At 47.5% G+C, this 16,120-nt stretch overlaps 1 protein-coding gene across 9 annotated transcripts in view; it reads left to right on the top strand.

Moving 5' to 3' along the window:
• LOC109696566 (disks large-associated protein 2) overlaps positions 1–16,120 on the top strand; it is a 664,364-nt gene that overhangs the window by 72,466 nt on the left and 575,778 nt on the right. For 5 of the 9 annotated variants that reach the window (XM_074055343.1, XM_074055340.1, XM_074055337.1 and 2 more), the window contains exon 2: positions 1,938–2,036. The exons of 1 other annotated variant lie outside the window; for it this stretch is intronic. In XM_074055343.1, the coding sequence (XP_073911444.1) occupies positions 2,022–2,036 (15 nt within the window). In that variant the 5' untranslated portion in view covers positions 1,938–2,021. Of the gene's footprint in view, positions 1–697; positions 862–1,937; positions 2,037–16,120 lie in introns of all 9 variants that reach the window. 3 more of the 9 variants (XM_074055341.1, XM_074055342.1, XM_074055336.1) reach the window with 1 other exon arrangement.

The raw sequence follows: 16,120 nt of genomic DNA, 5'->3' as shown, positions 1-16,120 counted from the left end.
ATAAAGGGTTTACAGAAGTCTGAATCATGAGTTCTGTCCAGGAGACACTCCAGTACTACAGGTGATGTGTCCATGTGTGAACAAATGCTTTTATAGGGGTGACATTTTCAAGTTACCAGGAAGATATGGATTACTTGGTAAATTGCTGGGATAATTGGTTATTCATTGGAGCAAAAATAAAATTAATATCCAGTTTACAATTCAAAATATTCTCAAAAATATTAAATCATTATTAAGAATAGTTACAGAAGTTTAAAAAGAAAATTTAGTATGATATACTTTTCAAATTTCAGAATCAGGAAGATCTTTTTAACTTGTAAAAACCATTAAGGAGGTGATTGATATATTTTGACACCCTCTACATAAACAAACAATAAAATTAAGTAAAAACAGCTTTAATGAAGTTAGCAGATGAATGAAAGGCTGAAAGAAAACACTTGTGATTGATAGTATAGTTGGGCATTCTGACATATATAAAGACATCCCAAACAGTAACTAAAAATCTATCCTCTAAAAGAAAAAAAATAACCTAAGGAACACAGTTTTCACAGAAATACATTTGCTCATTAACCATATTAAAAGATCCTCAAACTGCATGAAAACAGCAAGAAACTTTTTTTTTCTACCAGAGGCAAAAGCACAGGCTGATGACATGGGCAGCGTTGATGGCTAATAGGGTGCCTCTCCTTCCTTTCAGTAACTGCATTTCTAGAAGTCCTCTCTGCATACAACAAACCCTGAGAGGATCCAAAGTGTCTGCAGGATTCTCAGAGACTGGGGAGAACTCGTGGCCAACAATATGGGGTTTCATGGTCCTTTGTGACCGGCCAGATACTTCTGCACTCATCAATGCCTGTGGAGGTATGGATGCCCCAGGTGAACAAGGCTGGAGGAAGGACAGAAAACGTTTCCTGAGCACCGAGGGTTTGATGTTAATGTCAGGAAATTAATATGTGGTTTAGGTGGACAGCTGCAGAAGGCTTGTGTTCACTGGTTGTAAAAATGAGTGGTTGATTCTGAGTTTGTGTGTTACTTGATAATATTTTCCAAATGTGCTTAACTTAAACAAAAAGCTAATATCCTTTCCTTATTAGGATTGTACATTTGAAAGTAATTATTTGGTACTTAGTAGCCTGTCACCAAACTGACGCATGCTTGAAGATTTTGGTGACACAACACAATTTTCAGAAGATGTTATTTACTGTAACACAGCACTCGTGAACTTCATGAAAATTAATGGAACTGATCGAGGCTTTTAGGGCTACATAAAGCATATGTGGGAGAGGTTTGTGATTATACAGCTCAGCCGGAGACAACGAGCATTTCCAGGACATGGAAAATGAGTCTCCTCAAAAGGGCTAGTGTCCCTGTTTCAGCTGATTCATTTTTGGGGGCAATATTAATTTTCTGTATTAGTATGGGATGAAAAAGCTAAGCAGAGAATTTTGTAATTTAACAAAATGTGTATTAGCATCACTTTTTAAAATCAGTGCCAGGTTACCTAGGCACAGAGTCCATTGTTCTTGAAAGAAGGTGGTCAGTGTTGATATTCCCTGGCTGTGGCTTAGTCCACCAGGCCTTTGTAGGACCCGTGCATGCTCACAAATGCTGATTGTAGGAATCACAACTCCTGATTTGAAGTGCTGTTTTACCATTGCTCTCTGGTTTAATGTTTTGGTGCTGTTAAACCTATTTATCATTTCAAACCCCACTGTAAATTGAGATAATATTTTTCATAATTATGTATACTGAATGTACTTAGTTGTAAAAATACCTGATGTTATTTTCCATATGCAGATCTCTCTGCTTGCTTGGTGTTTTCAGTGGACTTACTTATTGCTAGTCTCTTTTTTTTTACGTGCACTCCATTTTTCCAGGGGGAGGTTGCTTACTCTCTTTATCATATTTTCCCCATTTCTGTCCATTCCTTATCTTAGGCTTTCCCACCATCTGAGGCCCGGCCTTAGGACTGTGGTTTCACACCAGCCAGCGAACCCTCAGCCTGCGCCCCGCCAGCCACAATGGGAACGGCTCAGGTACTGTAACCTCGCTATTCCTTCCTTCCTGGGCCCTTCATTCTCAAGCACTGCTCACCACCTGCTGTGTGAGGCCTCAGCCTCGGGGGGAGGCATGGGTCAAAGGCCGCAGTCTGCCATGGAGGCGCCCAGGCAGCTGGAGAGGGGCCGGGGTCTGGGGTTGTCTGTAGGGAGGTGCGTGTGCAGCACACCATGAAAGCCATGGCCTCTGGGATTTTACCAGTCACATAGAAACAGTTTATGAAATTCTCAGAAATGCAGTGTCTGCTTGTGGTAATTGAGGGGGGGCAAGGGGCCTTGAAGCTTGGTGAGGTCCACCCTGTGGTGCTAGCTGGCTCCATGCTGCCTGCTAAGTGACTGACCACTTAGGGAGCTGAGTATGTAGAGGTGACTGGGAACAAAACCCTGAGCCTCAGTGGGACTTTTCTGACAGTGGGCTGTGCGTGAACGCTGGTAGCTTTCAAAAGCGTTTTCCCAGGGCTCAGATGGCAGAGGCTATGCTGTTGTCTGGATCCATAGTGCTGAGATGTGCTCACAGCCTCCCCGTGCCATGACCAAGGTGCCCAGGTCCTGGAGCAGCCTCAGGATCCCTGTGAGTCCAGCACCAAGCGCTCAGCCTCTGTTCACGTGGCCACTCATTAGAGGCAGGGTTCTGACATTGCCCGTCCCAGCACCAGTGGGAGAGGTGTTTCACTGAGTTGTCAAAGGAAAGTGGGGACTGCGCACACCAGAAGAATTTTGAGTTGATGAAAAATGGCCACATTTCAGATGGACTCTCGTTGCTGTAGCTACCTGATAATTTCTCTCCAATCTCTCTTGTCTCTGATGTCCTGCTTGGTGGCAGCTTCTTCATTCTTGTCTCAGGATTCAGTGCCTTTCTTTACCAACTTGGTAGTCTCAGAAGAGGGTATTGACCTCAGGCGGGACAAGGGCTCCACCGTCCAGAGCTCCCACCTTTCTGTGAGGACCTCGAGAGGTTTGTGAAGAGGCTTGGGAGGGAGGTGAGGTGAGGTGGGCTGCTGGCCTGCCTGCCTGCCTTCCTTCTTTCCTTCCTCCCTTTCTTACCTCCTCCCTCTCTTCCTTCTTTCCTTTCTCCTTCCTTCCCTCCCTCCTTCTGTCTCTTTCTGTCTTGTCTGTTTTCCCCTCTGATTCAGCAAATACACTCCACACTTTCTTGCAAGCTCTTTAGCGAAAGCCCCATGGCTGGCAGGGGCCACTGCACACTGTTTTGGGAATTAGTTATGGTTCTTAATTGCAAAGAACAAAACTCACTGGCTGGCTTAAGCAGAAGAGGAACCTGCTAAAAAGGATACTAGGCATCTCACGGCCCTTAGACAGGCTAGATAAGGAGGCTCTTCTGGTCGACCCCTGCCCGGCAGCCCAGTGAGAGGTCCCTCCACCCAGAGCCTCTCCTGTGTGCTCCCAGGCAGGACATGCTGGGGGCAGGACACAGGGCCAAGCTGCCACTGGCTGCCAGAGAGGCTGAAACCCTTTGTTTTTCATGTTTTTGCTTTTGTCTTATACCTGGGAGAGAGTCACAGGGTGCTTACGAATCCATCAGAAGTGTAGGGAGTAATAAAGAAGTGGGAAGGTGGGTGTGCAGAGCAGCCACAAGTGACATGTTCTTAAGGCCATCTCCTGGCTACCCATCCACCCACCCCCTTCTTGCTTCCTCAGATTATCAAATAATTTACCTTTTTCCCTAGTGGAGTTCCCAGATGCATTAATCCATCAAGGATGTGGGGACCCGGTTCCTCTCCTTTCTGTGGTCAGCATGGCCTCAGCTTCTGTTCTGCAAGCCATAGACTGACGGTGTTTAGGAAAGCAGCCGTGCTTCCTGTGTATGTCCTGGATCAGCTTTCATTTGTGAATACACACAGGACAGACAGACAATTCTAGCATTCAGCCCCTGTTCTGAGTGGCCTTTGCCCTGACTGAGCATGGCTAAGGGGATCTTTGTCTTCTGAAGGAGAAAATGGCTCTGGTGGTCTGCTGTTTCTTCCACAACAAATTGTGCCCAGTAATGTGGTAGTACCAGCAATTCAGGGGAACCTCTAGCCCCAGACTCACCTTATCAGTAGCAGAAAACCCCTGACCCCCGGAAGTCCGAAGGGTCTCACATGACTTCCTGTAGCCTGTGGCCTATCACCTGGACATTATCTCCATCCCAGCTGGGTTCTTTGTGGTGCCCAGGGTCCCCTGACTCCTCATCCTTGCTGGACATTGCTCCCCGGGAGCCTAGATACTGAAGAAGCAGAGCTTGAGGGGGTGGAGAGCGGGGGCAGGAATTTTGAGATGTGCCACCTATCTTCTTAATGGCTCCTAGGGCCACATCTTCCTGAAGTAGGAGAAGCAGCACTGTGTGTGGATTCCCATGCAGAGTTATCACCTGTCCCACACATCAGGCACCCCATGGCCAACCTGGCCAGAGAGGGGCTGCCACTGCTGTCCTATCCCGTGAGGGTCCCCAGGACTGCTTGAGGGTGGTCCATTACTGCCCCTCAGACCCACAAGATTGCCTGAGCAGTGTCCACTGCTGTTCTCACAGGACTGCCTGAGGAGGGTCCTCCATTGATGCATTGCCCTCAAGTGGCCCACCCTGGGCCTGCAGCCAGGCCAAAGCCAGGAATAGCATGGTCTTGGATCCCTCATTGGAGGGAGAGCTTTGTGTGGGAGGCTGTGACTCAGTCAGATGAGCCGTTCCCAGGACTGAACTTTGGAGCAGGTGTCTGAGCTCTGGGGCTCTCCTGGCAGTCCCTGAGGACTGTGGCCCCAACTGTGGAAACCACCATGTCTGTAGACACTGTCCAGGTGCTCTGGGCCAAGTCCCTCCTCACCCAGTGAAGAGTGGTGTTTTTAGCCTCACTGGCATGACAGGCATTGTTGTCGGCTTCCCCTTGCTTCTCACTGTCTACCTGTGTGTCTGTAAGTGTTTCTCTTTGGGTTCTGTCCTCTCCCTGCTCCTCTCAGGCTGAGATCTAGGGTTGCAGTGATCTCAGAGGACTAGAGTTTAGCTTCATTGATTTGCACTCTTGCTTTCATAGTCTCTGTCTCACTGATGTCTGCTCTGGTCTTTATTAGCTCCTTTCTTCTGCCTGCTTTGGTTTTAATTTCTTCTTCATTTTCAATTTTTTTAAAGGTCGAAGCTGAAGTAATTGATTTGAGACTTTTCTTTTCCAATTTTGGCATTAAGTGTTGTAGGTAGACTTCCCTTGTTGGGTGCTGGGTAATCCTGCATTTTCATAAATACTCTTGATGAGTTGCTGACCTGCCTGGAATCAGTACCATCCTTTTGATTTTGTGTAGTTGGGCCTGCCTGGAGACCTCCTTGCCTTCTCTGCTGCTGGCCTCCCCTCATCTCAGCCTCCCATCTGGGCTTGATTACAGTGACTCTCTCTGTCTTCTGCACCAGGGTGATCTTACTGATTTGTTTTATATGCAGCAAGTTCTTGTTTTCCAGTTAGGCTTGGGATTTACTCTTGTCTTAAGCCTCCCTTGCATGTGTGAGTTTGAGGAAGGAGAGAGGAGCTCTGGCTGTCCCCATGTCCCTACCCCCATCCAACCTTCCTTGATAAATTGTCTCTTGGAAAGACCCAGTATTCCTGCCACCCTCATTAACGGGGATGTGTTTCAGAAGCAGGGAAAGACTTGCTCTAAATCTTCTGCAGGTAGCACTTGAGTTTCTGTGTGTCAGTGATTCCCACACTTGGATGTGTCTGGGGCATTTTTGATTGGTACACTACAGGGAGCCACTCCTGTGTCCCTAGGTGGGTAGATGTCGGGAATGTCATGAACAGTATGGGATGCACAGGAGGACCCCAAGGAAAGAGTTATCTGGACCAAAGTGTCAGGAGAGACAAGGTCAGGAAACCTCACTGTGCTGCTGTGACCTAAACTCATACCTAATCTCCTAGAGTCTAAATAGGAAAGACAGAGACAACCTAGTCTTGGTACAACCCCTCTTCGGTGTGAGGGTTTTGCATGGAGGGCTCACAGGACGCTTGTATGTAGATTCATTTAAATGATAATATGTAACATATGCATTTGGACTTTGGAGATAACAGAACAATGTTTTTGAAAGGATGCACTGAGCGTGTTTGAGAAGTTACCATGTCGTTGGTGTAAAAGTCCATGCAGTTGTACTCACACCCCTCACTTCGCAGTCCTCACCTGGAATTCAGAACAGTGGTTATGATTTTTTTTTGCTTACACAGCATGAAAGGAAAGACTACATTTCAGTATTTTGTCTCATTTAAAGTAAGAGGAATTACAGGAAGTCTTCTTGGCATTAGTTCCAGGTCAAGCCACAATAACTCTGAGTGTAGAAATCTAATTTATTTTGCAAAAAGAAAATTATCTTCTTCAAGGTAACTCTGAATAGACCTGTATGGCAAAGACTAAGCAGGAAGATAAACTAAATAAGATCGACTTTTATCCTAAATGTGTAAATGTACTAGAATCAGGCGCTAAGAGAGCTGTCTATGAAAACACAGCCTTGTTTGTTTCCATTGGGTGAAAATCACAGGGCTTAAGACTTTTTAAGACATGTTTAATTTTGGCAGACCTGATTGTCTCTGTTATTAAACCCATTGTCCAACTTGGCTGAACCCAGAGAAGTTGGCTGTGCCTTCTCCTTCTCTCTGGCAGGGACCTTGTGAGCTGGGCTGCCCCCTGCAGGGACTCTGAGGCTGCATTTAGGAAGGCAGGATGAGTAAATGTGACGCTCGTTTGCTCTGGGTTCTAATTTGGGCTTCTTCATGTCTCCTTTTGATCCTGGCAGCATCTGCCCCAGGCTCTCACCATCTATAATGGTGACGAGCTGTGGCCACAGCCCTGGGTCCTTTCAGTCCTCAGGGTCACGCTGCCTTCTTTCAAGGGCTTCTGGGAGTGGGCTGAGGAATACCCAACACTTCCATAATTAAATAATGCCAGGTTTTTACCTCAGCAAGTTAGGAAGTAAATTTATATTTAAGAATATAAATTTTTATATATACAAACTGATTGTAACAGTACCTCCTGCCAGACTAATTCAGAGGTTTCCTTGTAGAATTGTGAAAACAGTCATTGCTCATTTTACATTGTCTTTTTTCTTTATAAGCAATATGTCTTTTTTTGGTGGTCCTGGAGTTAGAACTCAGGGCCTTGTGCTGCTAGGCAGGTACTCCACCACTTGAGTCCCTCCTCCGTGGGAAAGTTAGCCCAAACAAAGTGAAGAAAAGCCCAAAGGCAGCATCAATGTCGTTCGGGCTACTTTCCATATTTTTCTGCTATTATTTATGCATATTTTCACAATTTACATTAATGGTATGAGATACATTTTGTCTGTTGTTATATCTGCAGATGTTTTGACAAATTCATGAAGTATGTTATGATAGTTCTTCTTGTCAGTAAAATACTTGAAATGTTTTAATGGCTGTCAAGGTTGTCATTCTGTGGATGTTTTGTGGTCTGTGTACCAGGCTTCCCTGTGGACAGGTTGTCTTAGTCTAAGGTAAGATAAGTAATGCTTGAGGAATTACCTCAATGTGGGTTTTTTTAGTGTCTCCAAAGAATAAAATTTTGCACTTAAGATGTTTTTAAAAGTTTGCAGATCTAAAACTCCTCAGTGTATATTTCCATCGGTTTGCAGAAAAGAGCAGCCCCTGGCCACCACCTGGTGTTTCTCTTGAATTCTCAGACCTGGCTGTAGGTGACTTGTGTCTGGGGCTCTGCCACCCGCATTCCTGTGCTGTGACTCATCAGTCCCTTCTTTCCCTCCTCTTTTGTGTATGAATTGCATGCTTAGGTCTTTCACTCATTTCAAAGTTACTAAGAATTTTTTTGCTTCTCAGATTGCCACTGGAGTTCAACTTCATCATTATTTGAAGTTTAAGAAGTAAATTTTCATGTAGTCATGTGTATGATCTGTCTCTTTATGAGCTATGTTTTAAAAGCCCCCCTCCCCCCTGCCTAAAGTAAAAAGTTTAATGTACACATCTAGTCATCACACTCACTTTGAAGACATTTTTGCTGTCTTCAGTCCCTCTGGGTTCTGCTCACTTCTGCTGCGGGGTGGCCTGCTGGGATGTCATTTCCCGAGAAATGACACTGTTACATTTTCTGGTATTGGGCTATCTCTGTATTTTGGAAAAGGTAATTGTGTGTCTGTGCCCTGCTACCCCCTGCCTCCTTCCACTGATGTTTTTGAGTAAATTTTCCCTGTTCTTTTCAAGGTGCCTGCAGAGGCAGTACAAGCCTCTGCATTAGTCTGGACTTCAGGGCCGTGTGGTCTCAGCTAGAGCCTGGTCAGCACCACAGAAGACACCGCATTGTTCCTGCCCGGGACGGGGTTGGCAGGGACTTCTGCCCCCACACTGTGTGCCTTGATGGTTCCTGTGTGACTCCTGGGTGTTTGTGGGAGGTCAGGGAAGCTACAATGTTGCCAGGCCATCTCAGGACTTCTTGGGGGAGGGACTGTGACTCAATGAGCTCTTGCATGCCTGTGCCTGGACACTCAGCTTTGCTGTAGAGCCACCATGAACAACTTGTCCTCAGCAGTCCAGACGTGGTATTCCAAAGTTCCCTAGGTCAGAGGTAGACATTGGTCTCATGAGGTGAAGTCGAGCTGTCTACGGGTCTTTCCTCTTGAAGCCTCCAAGGATCAGCTTTGTGCCTTTTCCTGCTCCATGGGGCCCCATCTGCAAGGCAGCAGCCTTGGGGTCACTTGTATGTCTGGTTTTCTGTCTCAGTGACCATGAGGCTGGGTCCCCTGGGTTGCCTGGGATCCTTTGTTTTTGGTGGTATTGGGGTTCGAACTCAGGGCCTTATGCTTGCTAGGCAGGTGATCTGCCACTTGAGTCCCTCACCCTCATTTTGCCTTAGTTATTTTTCAGGTAGAGTCTCATGTTTTTGCCCCAGGCTGGCCTCAGACTGTGATCATCCCACCTGCTGTCTCCCACAGAGCAGGTGTGCACCACTATGCGTTGTGACCAGTGATGTGCTGTGGGCGTCATGGTCAGTGTTCTCCTGCGGATTTTGTGGTCAGTGTTTTCCATGGGCCTGTGGTCCTGCTTTGGAATGCTGTGAAGCTTTTATTTGTAGTTTTTTCCCAAATGTGCTTGACTTTATTCCTAATAAATAATTTAAATTCCAAGAACAAGACTCTGTGAACTCAAGTGTGGCTTCACGTCCATTGTCACTTGTGTGTGTGGACACATCTGAGTCTGTGTGCACATTCATGTGTGTTAGTGTGTGTCTCTGATGTGAGTCTGTGCACACATGTGCACATGTGTTAGTGTGTGTCTGGTGTGAGTCTGTGCACACATGTGCACATGTGTTAGTGTGTGTCTCTGGTGTGAGTCTGTGCGTGCATGTGCACATGTGTTAGTGTGTGTCTCTAATGTGAGTCTGTGCGTGCATGTGCACATGTGTTAGTGTGTGTCTCTGGTGTGATCTGTGCACACATGTGCACATGTGTTAGTGTGTGTCTCTGGTGTGAATCTGTGCACACATGTGCACATGTGTTTGTGTGTCTCTGGTGTGAATCTGTGCGTGCATGTGCACATGTGTTAGTGTGTGTCTCTGATGTGAGTCTGTGCACACATGTGCACATGTGTTAGTGTGTGTCTCTGATGTGAGTATGCACACATGTGCACATGTGTTAGTGTGTGTCTGGTGTGAGTCTGTGCGTGCATGTGCACATGTGTTAGTGTGTGTCTCTGATGTGAGTCTGTGCACACATGTGCACGTGTTAGTGTGTGTCTGGTGTGAGTCTGTGCACACATGTGCACATGTGTTAGTGTGTGTCTCTGGTGTGAATCTGCACACATGTACACATGTGTTAGTGTGTGTCTCTGGTGTGAGTCTGTGCACGCATGTGCACATGTGTTAGTGTGTGTCTCTGGTGTGAGTCTGTGCACGCATGTACACATGTGTTAGTGTGTGTCTCTGGTGTGAGTCTGTGCACACATGTGCACATGTGTTAGCATGTATCTCTACATGTGTGTGGCCAAGGCCATGTTCTGATCAGGTGGAGTCCTTTCTCCTCTACTGAAAGCACATGCTCAGTTAAATTCACCAAATGACTAAGAAGTAAGGAATAAAACTTTATTTGAAATATTATCTACCATTTATATTTAAATATTTAAATTTGTCTTTAAATGCTTAGAATGTCACTTGCTTCTAAAGCTACTTCTCAAATCTCGTAAGCCAAGCCCTGTCATTTGAAACTGGTTTCTTTGGAGCCATTCAGAGAAGTGAACTGGAAAATCACAGCACTGCGGTGCTGTCTCTCCGAGGCCAGCCCTCGATTTTACACCTGCCTGCTTTCACGTATGCTGCCCTTGAGCTCCCCCGCGAGCCCTCTGTCTGGTGATGAGCGACTGCATTTGAAGCTTCAGTGTTCTGCAGCAGTTTACAGTCAAGCTCCTCCAGTGCCCCTAAGGCTGGCCGCGCATTTTCTGCCCAATCGGCTCAGAGCACAGTGGCCCCCACTGCAGGCATTTGAAGAGTTTGAGGTGAATAAAGTCTTCTCACGCACTTCAGGCTTTTTCTCTATGTTAGAGACAGGGTTTTGCTGTGTTGCTGAGGCTGGTCTTGAGCTCCTGGGCTCGAGTGAAGCTCCCTGAACATCAGAGTGTGGGGTCGAGAGGTGTGCGCCACCACGCCCATGACCTTGTCCTTGAGGCTCCCCTCTTCTCCATGTGAGCTGCGCGCCTCTGGCTCTGGAATACTGAGAGACTGTGAAGTGCTCAGCCTGTTTCTGTGTGTGGCTGCATTTCATCTCCAGCCTTACCCGCCTCTGGATGTGGCACTCGCATAGGTTTCGTTGTGACACTCCTCCTTGAACCCATGACCATTCTCTTGTGTTTGTTTTTATTGCATGGGTCCCTCCAACATGGCCTTTTCTCTAGGGTCTCAGACGTTTCTTTTGGGTCTGAGGTTTTCCCCTTCACCTGAAGCCCTTCTCTGCACATTGAGGAACCGTCTCCTTATATAACCACATGAACACCTTGGTGGAAGGAACACAACAGAAACATGGCACCTGGGCTGTTCTGGAGCTCTTTCTTTGGTCCTGATTTAAACACAGCGATCCCACAGAACTTACAGGGAAAACTGAGAACACAGCAGAAGGCCTGGGATGCGGTGTTGCCAACACAGCAAATGCCATGATTCCTTGACTTGTAGAGCTGTGTAGGTGTGCGACTGTCTCCTCGTGGACTTCACTTCCTGTGAAACAGACAATGTGCCTTACTAGTGCTCCTGTCCCCTAGTTAGTAAGAAGGCGCCAGCGTTCTCTAAGGTGCTTCCTAGCACCCATGTTGCTAGAAATTAATTGTGCAAGGCTCCCTTTGTGACCATGCCTCGGTTTCAGTCAGTCAAGGGGTGTAGACAGAGCCTATGCTGGATTTGGGGTGTAGATGGCTGGCCATAGTTCCCAAAGGGAGGTTTGGTAGAGGGGAGGGCCACACTGAACAAATGTTGGCCTGGTTATTTACAGATAGTCTGCTCCGAACGAGAGCTGTGCAGAGATGGAGAGAGGCAGGCCATTTCTGAATGAGCTCCTATAGAGATACAGAGACATGGACCCCTTTCCTAAAGAGAGCCGGTGCATGTGGTATGGGTGCAGAGCTCCCAGGGTCGTCCACCCTGTGGGCCTTGCCTGGGGGTCAGTGTCAGCATCTTTATCCTTAGGGTATTTGAGGATTTCTTCAAATCAGCAGAGAAGCTGCAGAGGAACAGGAAGCTCAGTTAATGTCTGGGTAAACCTACCCTCCTAGGTCCCAGGGAGCACACACCTGTTCCCTCCTCTATTGGTCTTCTGGGGCCACTGGACCAAAGCCACAGCCTAGCAGCTGAAGAAGAATCACTCACTGCTCATATTCTGGAGGCTGAAAGGCCAAGGTCAAGGTGCCTAGGAGGCACTAGGGGATGCACTGTGAGTGGCCACGCTGGGCCAGGCCACAGCCAACTCCAGATCCATGCACTGGCCCTGTGTAGGGTCAGCATAGTGGGAGGAATTCAGGGCAGACATAGGGAAGCTCTTGTCAAAACGGCATTCTGTCACACTCCCTGGAAGATTTGGAGCTCAGGCTCCTGCTCGAGTCCTGGTCATGAAGCCAGTCATGGAAGGTGACATGTCACAAGGTTCTGGAAGCTATCTTGTGACCCGTGTGGATGTGGCCAGGGGAATTCAGTTCTCTTGGTATCTGACAAAGGCTCTCTGCTTAACCAAGTCATTTTCTGGGCTGTGGGTGTAGAAATGACAGCAGTGACGTGCAGCTCAGCCAAGACCTGTAGCTGTGAAGGAGGAAGAAGGTAGACAGGCTCTGGGCATGTGGAGGAAGACAGGCCACTTCCTGGTGATGGCCAGGACAGGACTGGGGCAGAGGATACTTCACCTGGCTGCAGACAGGTGCACAGTTTAGTTGGCTTGGACCTGAGCCCCAGAAGGAGGGACCTTCAAGGTCTTGCAAGTGTCCCTGGACCACAGGTCTGGTAGGTCCTGCAGGCATGACCTGTGAGACTTTTGGGGTCAGAATCATGCTCTGAAGCTTGAAGCTGAACTGGGCAGGGATTTGGGACCCATGCTGCCCTGTGGGTTGAAGAACCCAGCAACCATAAGTGAGCGCAGAGGTCGGAGGCTCTGTGGGAGTGACCTCCATGTACCTGTGTTCGTGGAGGTGCCACTGAGAGGTGCTCAGCTACCTGCTATGCTGTGAAACCTCCCAAAGCCTAGCCACATGTTCTTTGACCTGGGAGGACTCGGAGAGAGTGACACCAAGCCCCAGAGCTGCATAGCTGAGGAGATGGCTTTCCACACAGTGCCCTCTATGAAAGAGTTCCTGGCTGCAAGTCACCTCTGCCATCGCTGTACCCCAAGGGGCAGGCCAGGCTCTGGTCCTCTTCCTTCACTTTTCACCCCTTTGTTCCTGCTTCTGGTTGTCCTCCATTCCTTTCTATGCACACATGCGTGGTTGTATTTGTTAAAATACTCTATCCTTAATATTCAGTTTCATAAAAGCTGAAAAACAGGATTATTCTCTTACTTAGCAGATAATACAAGGGTCAGGCAGGAGTCTGGAGCCAGGCTCCCAGGGCCTAAATTGCATGTGTGCGCTTGAGTCAGTCGAGTATCTTGGGCAGGTCCCTTGCCTTACTGCACCTCGGCAGACTCAACTACAATGACTCACCCACCTGGCATCAAGCATGGAATAAGAAGATGCACCAGAGTGTTGGGAACTGTGACCTGTCACCCGCCTGGTGTCACCTCCTGGACTTGCAGCTCATCTGAAGGGGCACTCTGAAGAAGGCATTGGACTGCTTTATCTTGTTATTTTCAGCATTTTTATGGTACTGACATGGAATGACTCTTGTTCGCTGAATTTGTTAACCAGTTTTGACCAATACTGCAAACTGAAACTCAGTGGGAATGTTGGAGAATGTAATATTTTAAAAAATCATTTCTGTGAATTCTCCTTTTCAAAATTGTTTACAGTTTCTGTATCTCCAGTCCCACCCTAGTACATGCTGGCGTGGGATCTGATTTTATTTGGTTACTTGACTGAAGGCTGCCATAGGTGGCGTGGGATTCAGGAAGCAGGCCCCATGTCTGTCTTGCTTGTGCTGCCACACCGCCCAACATTGTAGGAACTCACCATTTATTTGTTGATAAATGTTAATCGAGTTACTCTAGACACTGTCGTGTGGGCATGATGGAAAGTGAATTAAATATTTATGGACTCATGAATATGTCCTAACTGTTCTTCACATCCGGTCCAATTGTGTTCCTGTCTTACTTTGCCTTTTCCCTCTCTACCTACAGTGCAGACCCTAAAATTAAAGCTTACTATTAATTATAGTTATTTTAAGCTGTTGACTTTTTAAAAATGAAAACCATTCAGAACCCTTTTTCCTTTCAGTGTTACTGACCCTTAACTCTTGTTCCCTGTGGGGTTCTTGGAAGAGAAAGCTGGCCACTTGTTCTGTAGTTCTCTGCAAGCACAGGTTTTCCTTTTCAACACTTCCTAAAACACTTCAGGTGCAGCCAGGGTGCGAGGCACCACTGTGCACTGATAACATGTAGACATTTAGTCTAACTTACAATGCACGGTGTTTGGTGAACAGATCCCATGTGTTCCACGTGTGATGCTCTCTGCCAGGCAAAGCATCAGGGCTCACGAGGTACCAGCTCATCCCGGTGAGGTCTTCCTGGGGTGCAGCTGACTGCGATGCACATTGGGTCCCTTGGGCTGAAGCCAGCATCTGGGAAAGGCTGTCCTTAATGAGGGGAAAGGGCCTTGCCTGCGCTGGCTGTGGGAGGCAGAGGGAAGGCAGACACTAATTAAGGTGGACAGTGAGGACCCAGGGGGCAGGAGTGTCCGTGGCTGTCAGACCCCGCCTCATGATGGTGAGTGCTGCTTGTAGTCCACTGTGAGCAGAAGTTCCTCAGGGCAGTCAGAAGCTGCAACCACTTGGCAGTGAGTTTGCATTCTGTTAAAAAAAAAAAAGTTTACATTCAACCACAGTGAGGTGTCCCCTCACACCTGAAGGTGGCCCGAGTGGGAGAGTGCATGACTAGGGAAAGCAAGGCCCTGCGTTCCCTAGTACCAGCCCCCCCCCCAAAATCCTCCCAAAACCAACACATTCTGGTGAGGAGGTGGAAGAAAGGAGCCTTGTGCACCGTTGGTAGCATGTAAGTTGTAACCATTACGAAAACAGTGTAGAGGCTTCTCAAAAACTCAGAATGGACCCAGCTATTCCACCATTGGGAATATCCAAAGGAGATGAAATCAGTATATGGAAAAGACACCTGCACTGCCATGTTTACTGTAGCACTTACCCACAGCAGCCAAGTGCACATCAGCAGATGACTGGGTGAAGAAAATGTGGCACAGATATACAATGGAACACTATTCAGCCATAACAAAGGAGGAAGTCCTGTCATTTGTTACATTTGTGAACCTGGAGGACACTGGAGTGAACTAAGCCAGACACAGAAAGACGAATGCCATGTATCTAACTCTTGGTGGACTCTCAGAAGCTGAGCTCATAGAAACAGAGGAGGCCATGGGCCAGCGGCAGATGTTGGTGAGAGTATGTGAAGGTGAATAAGTTTTGGAGGTCCACTGTGGGGACAGTAGTTAAAGAGAAAACACCGCGTGCATTCTACTCAGCTGCAGCTGTTCTGTGATGGTCAGTGTGAAAGCTTTATTGTCATCAGAGCTGTATTTTAAGAGATCGGCATGGCAAAGTGAAAGATACGGGACATGAACACAGAAAGGCATGGATCAGGTCTGTCTCAAGGACAGCTCTGTTGTAATTTCTGGCTTGGTTCACAGACAGGACATTAGCACATGCCATGCCCCATCCCAGCTAGAGCCCCTTGCTCCTGCCCAGGGCAGCCTCTGCCCTGCGTCTCACAGCCATCTCTTCTCTGTGTCTCTTTGTGGTGGCCTCACCCCTGGTGCATCCCAGGGCTGTGGCTGAAATGACTTCTAAGGCTCTTAGTGTCCAGCCCTCCTCCCACACTCTTTCTTCACTCCTGTGGTCCCCATCTGGGCACAGCCTCCCACACAGTCACCTGTGTGCTCCTCTGTCCTCCTTCAGAGACCTGGTCAGCTCACGTGTGTCCCCAGGCAGGGCTGCGTGTGGGGTGTGTTCTTTCCTCGGGGGCATTTCCTGTGTGGCTGTTCCTCTCTGTGGTGTTAGGAAGTGTGGATGGCCAGTGTTAGACTCACTGCTCCCTGGGATTGAAAAATGGTCCTATTTCAGTTTGCCTTTCCTTTGTGGTTTGAAGATTAGAACCGTTTATACAAAGATAGAGCTCTTTCACTATTTCATTATGCATAGAACACTTTATATAGGAAAAGGCTCGTTCTTCTATATTTAAAGATTATCAAATAATGAATCAGTACCAACTCGTTTTTAAAAAAATATTGTTATAGCTGGGTGTAGTTGTGCAGCTGTAACCCAAGCAGTTAGGAGGCTGAGGCAGGAGGATTGCAAGTTCGAGGCTAGCCTCTGGCTATGAGACCTGGTCTCAACTTATTACAAACTCATGGATTAAATACATCTGATGTGTTTCTGCCCACTGTGATTACTGT

The sequence above is a fragment of the Castor canadensis genome, chromosome 14, assembly GCF_047511655.1.
Source record: "Castor canadensis chromosome 14, mCasCan1.hap1v2, whole genome shotgun sequence".
In the NCBI taxonomy this organism is placed as follows: domain Eukaryota; kingdom Metazoa; phylum Chordata; class Mammalia; order Rodentia; family Castoridae; genus Castor; species Castor canadensis.
This window is presented reverse-complemented; position numbering and strand designations above follow the sequence as displayed.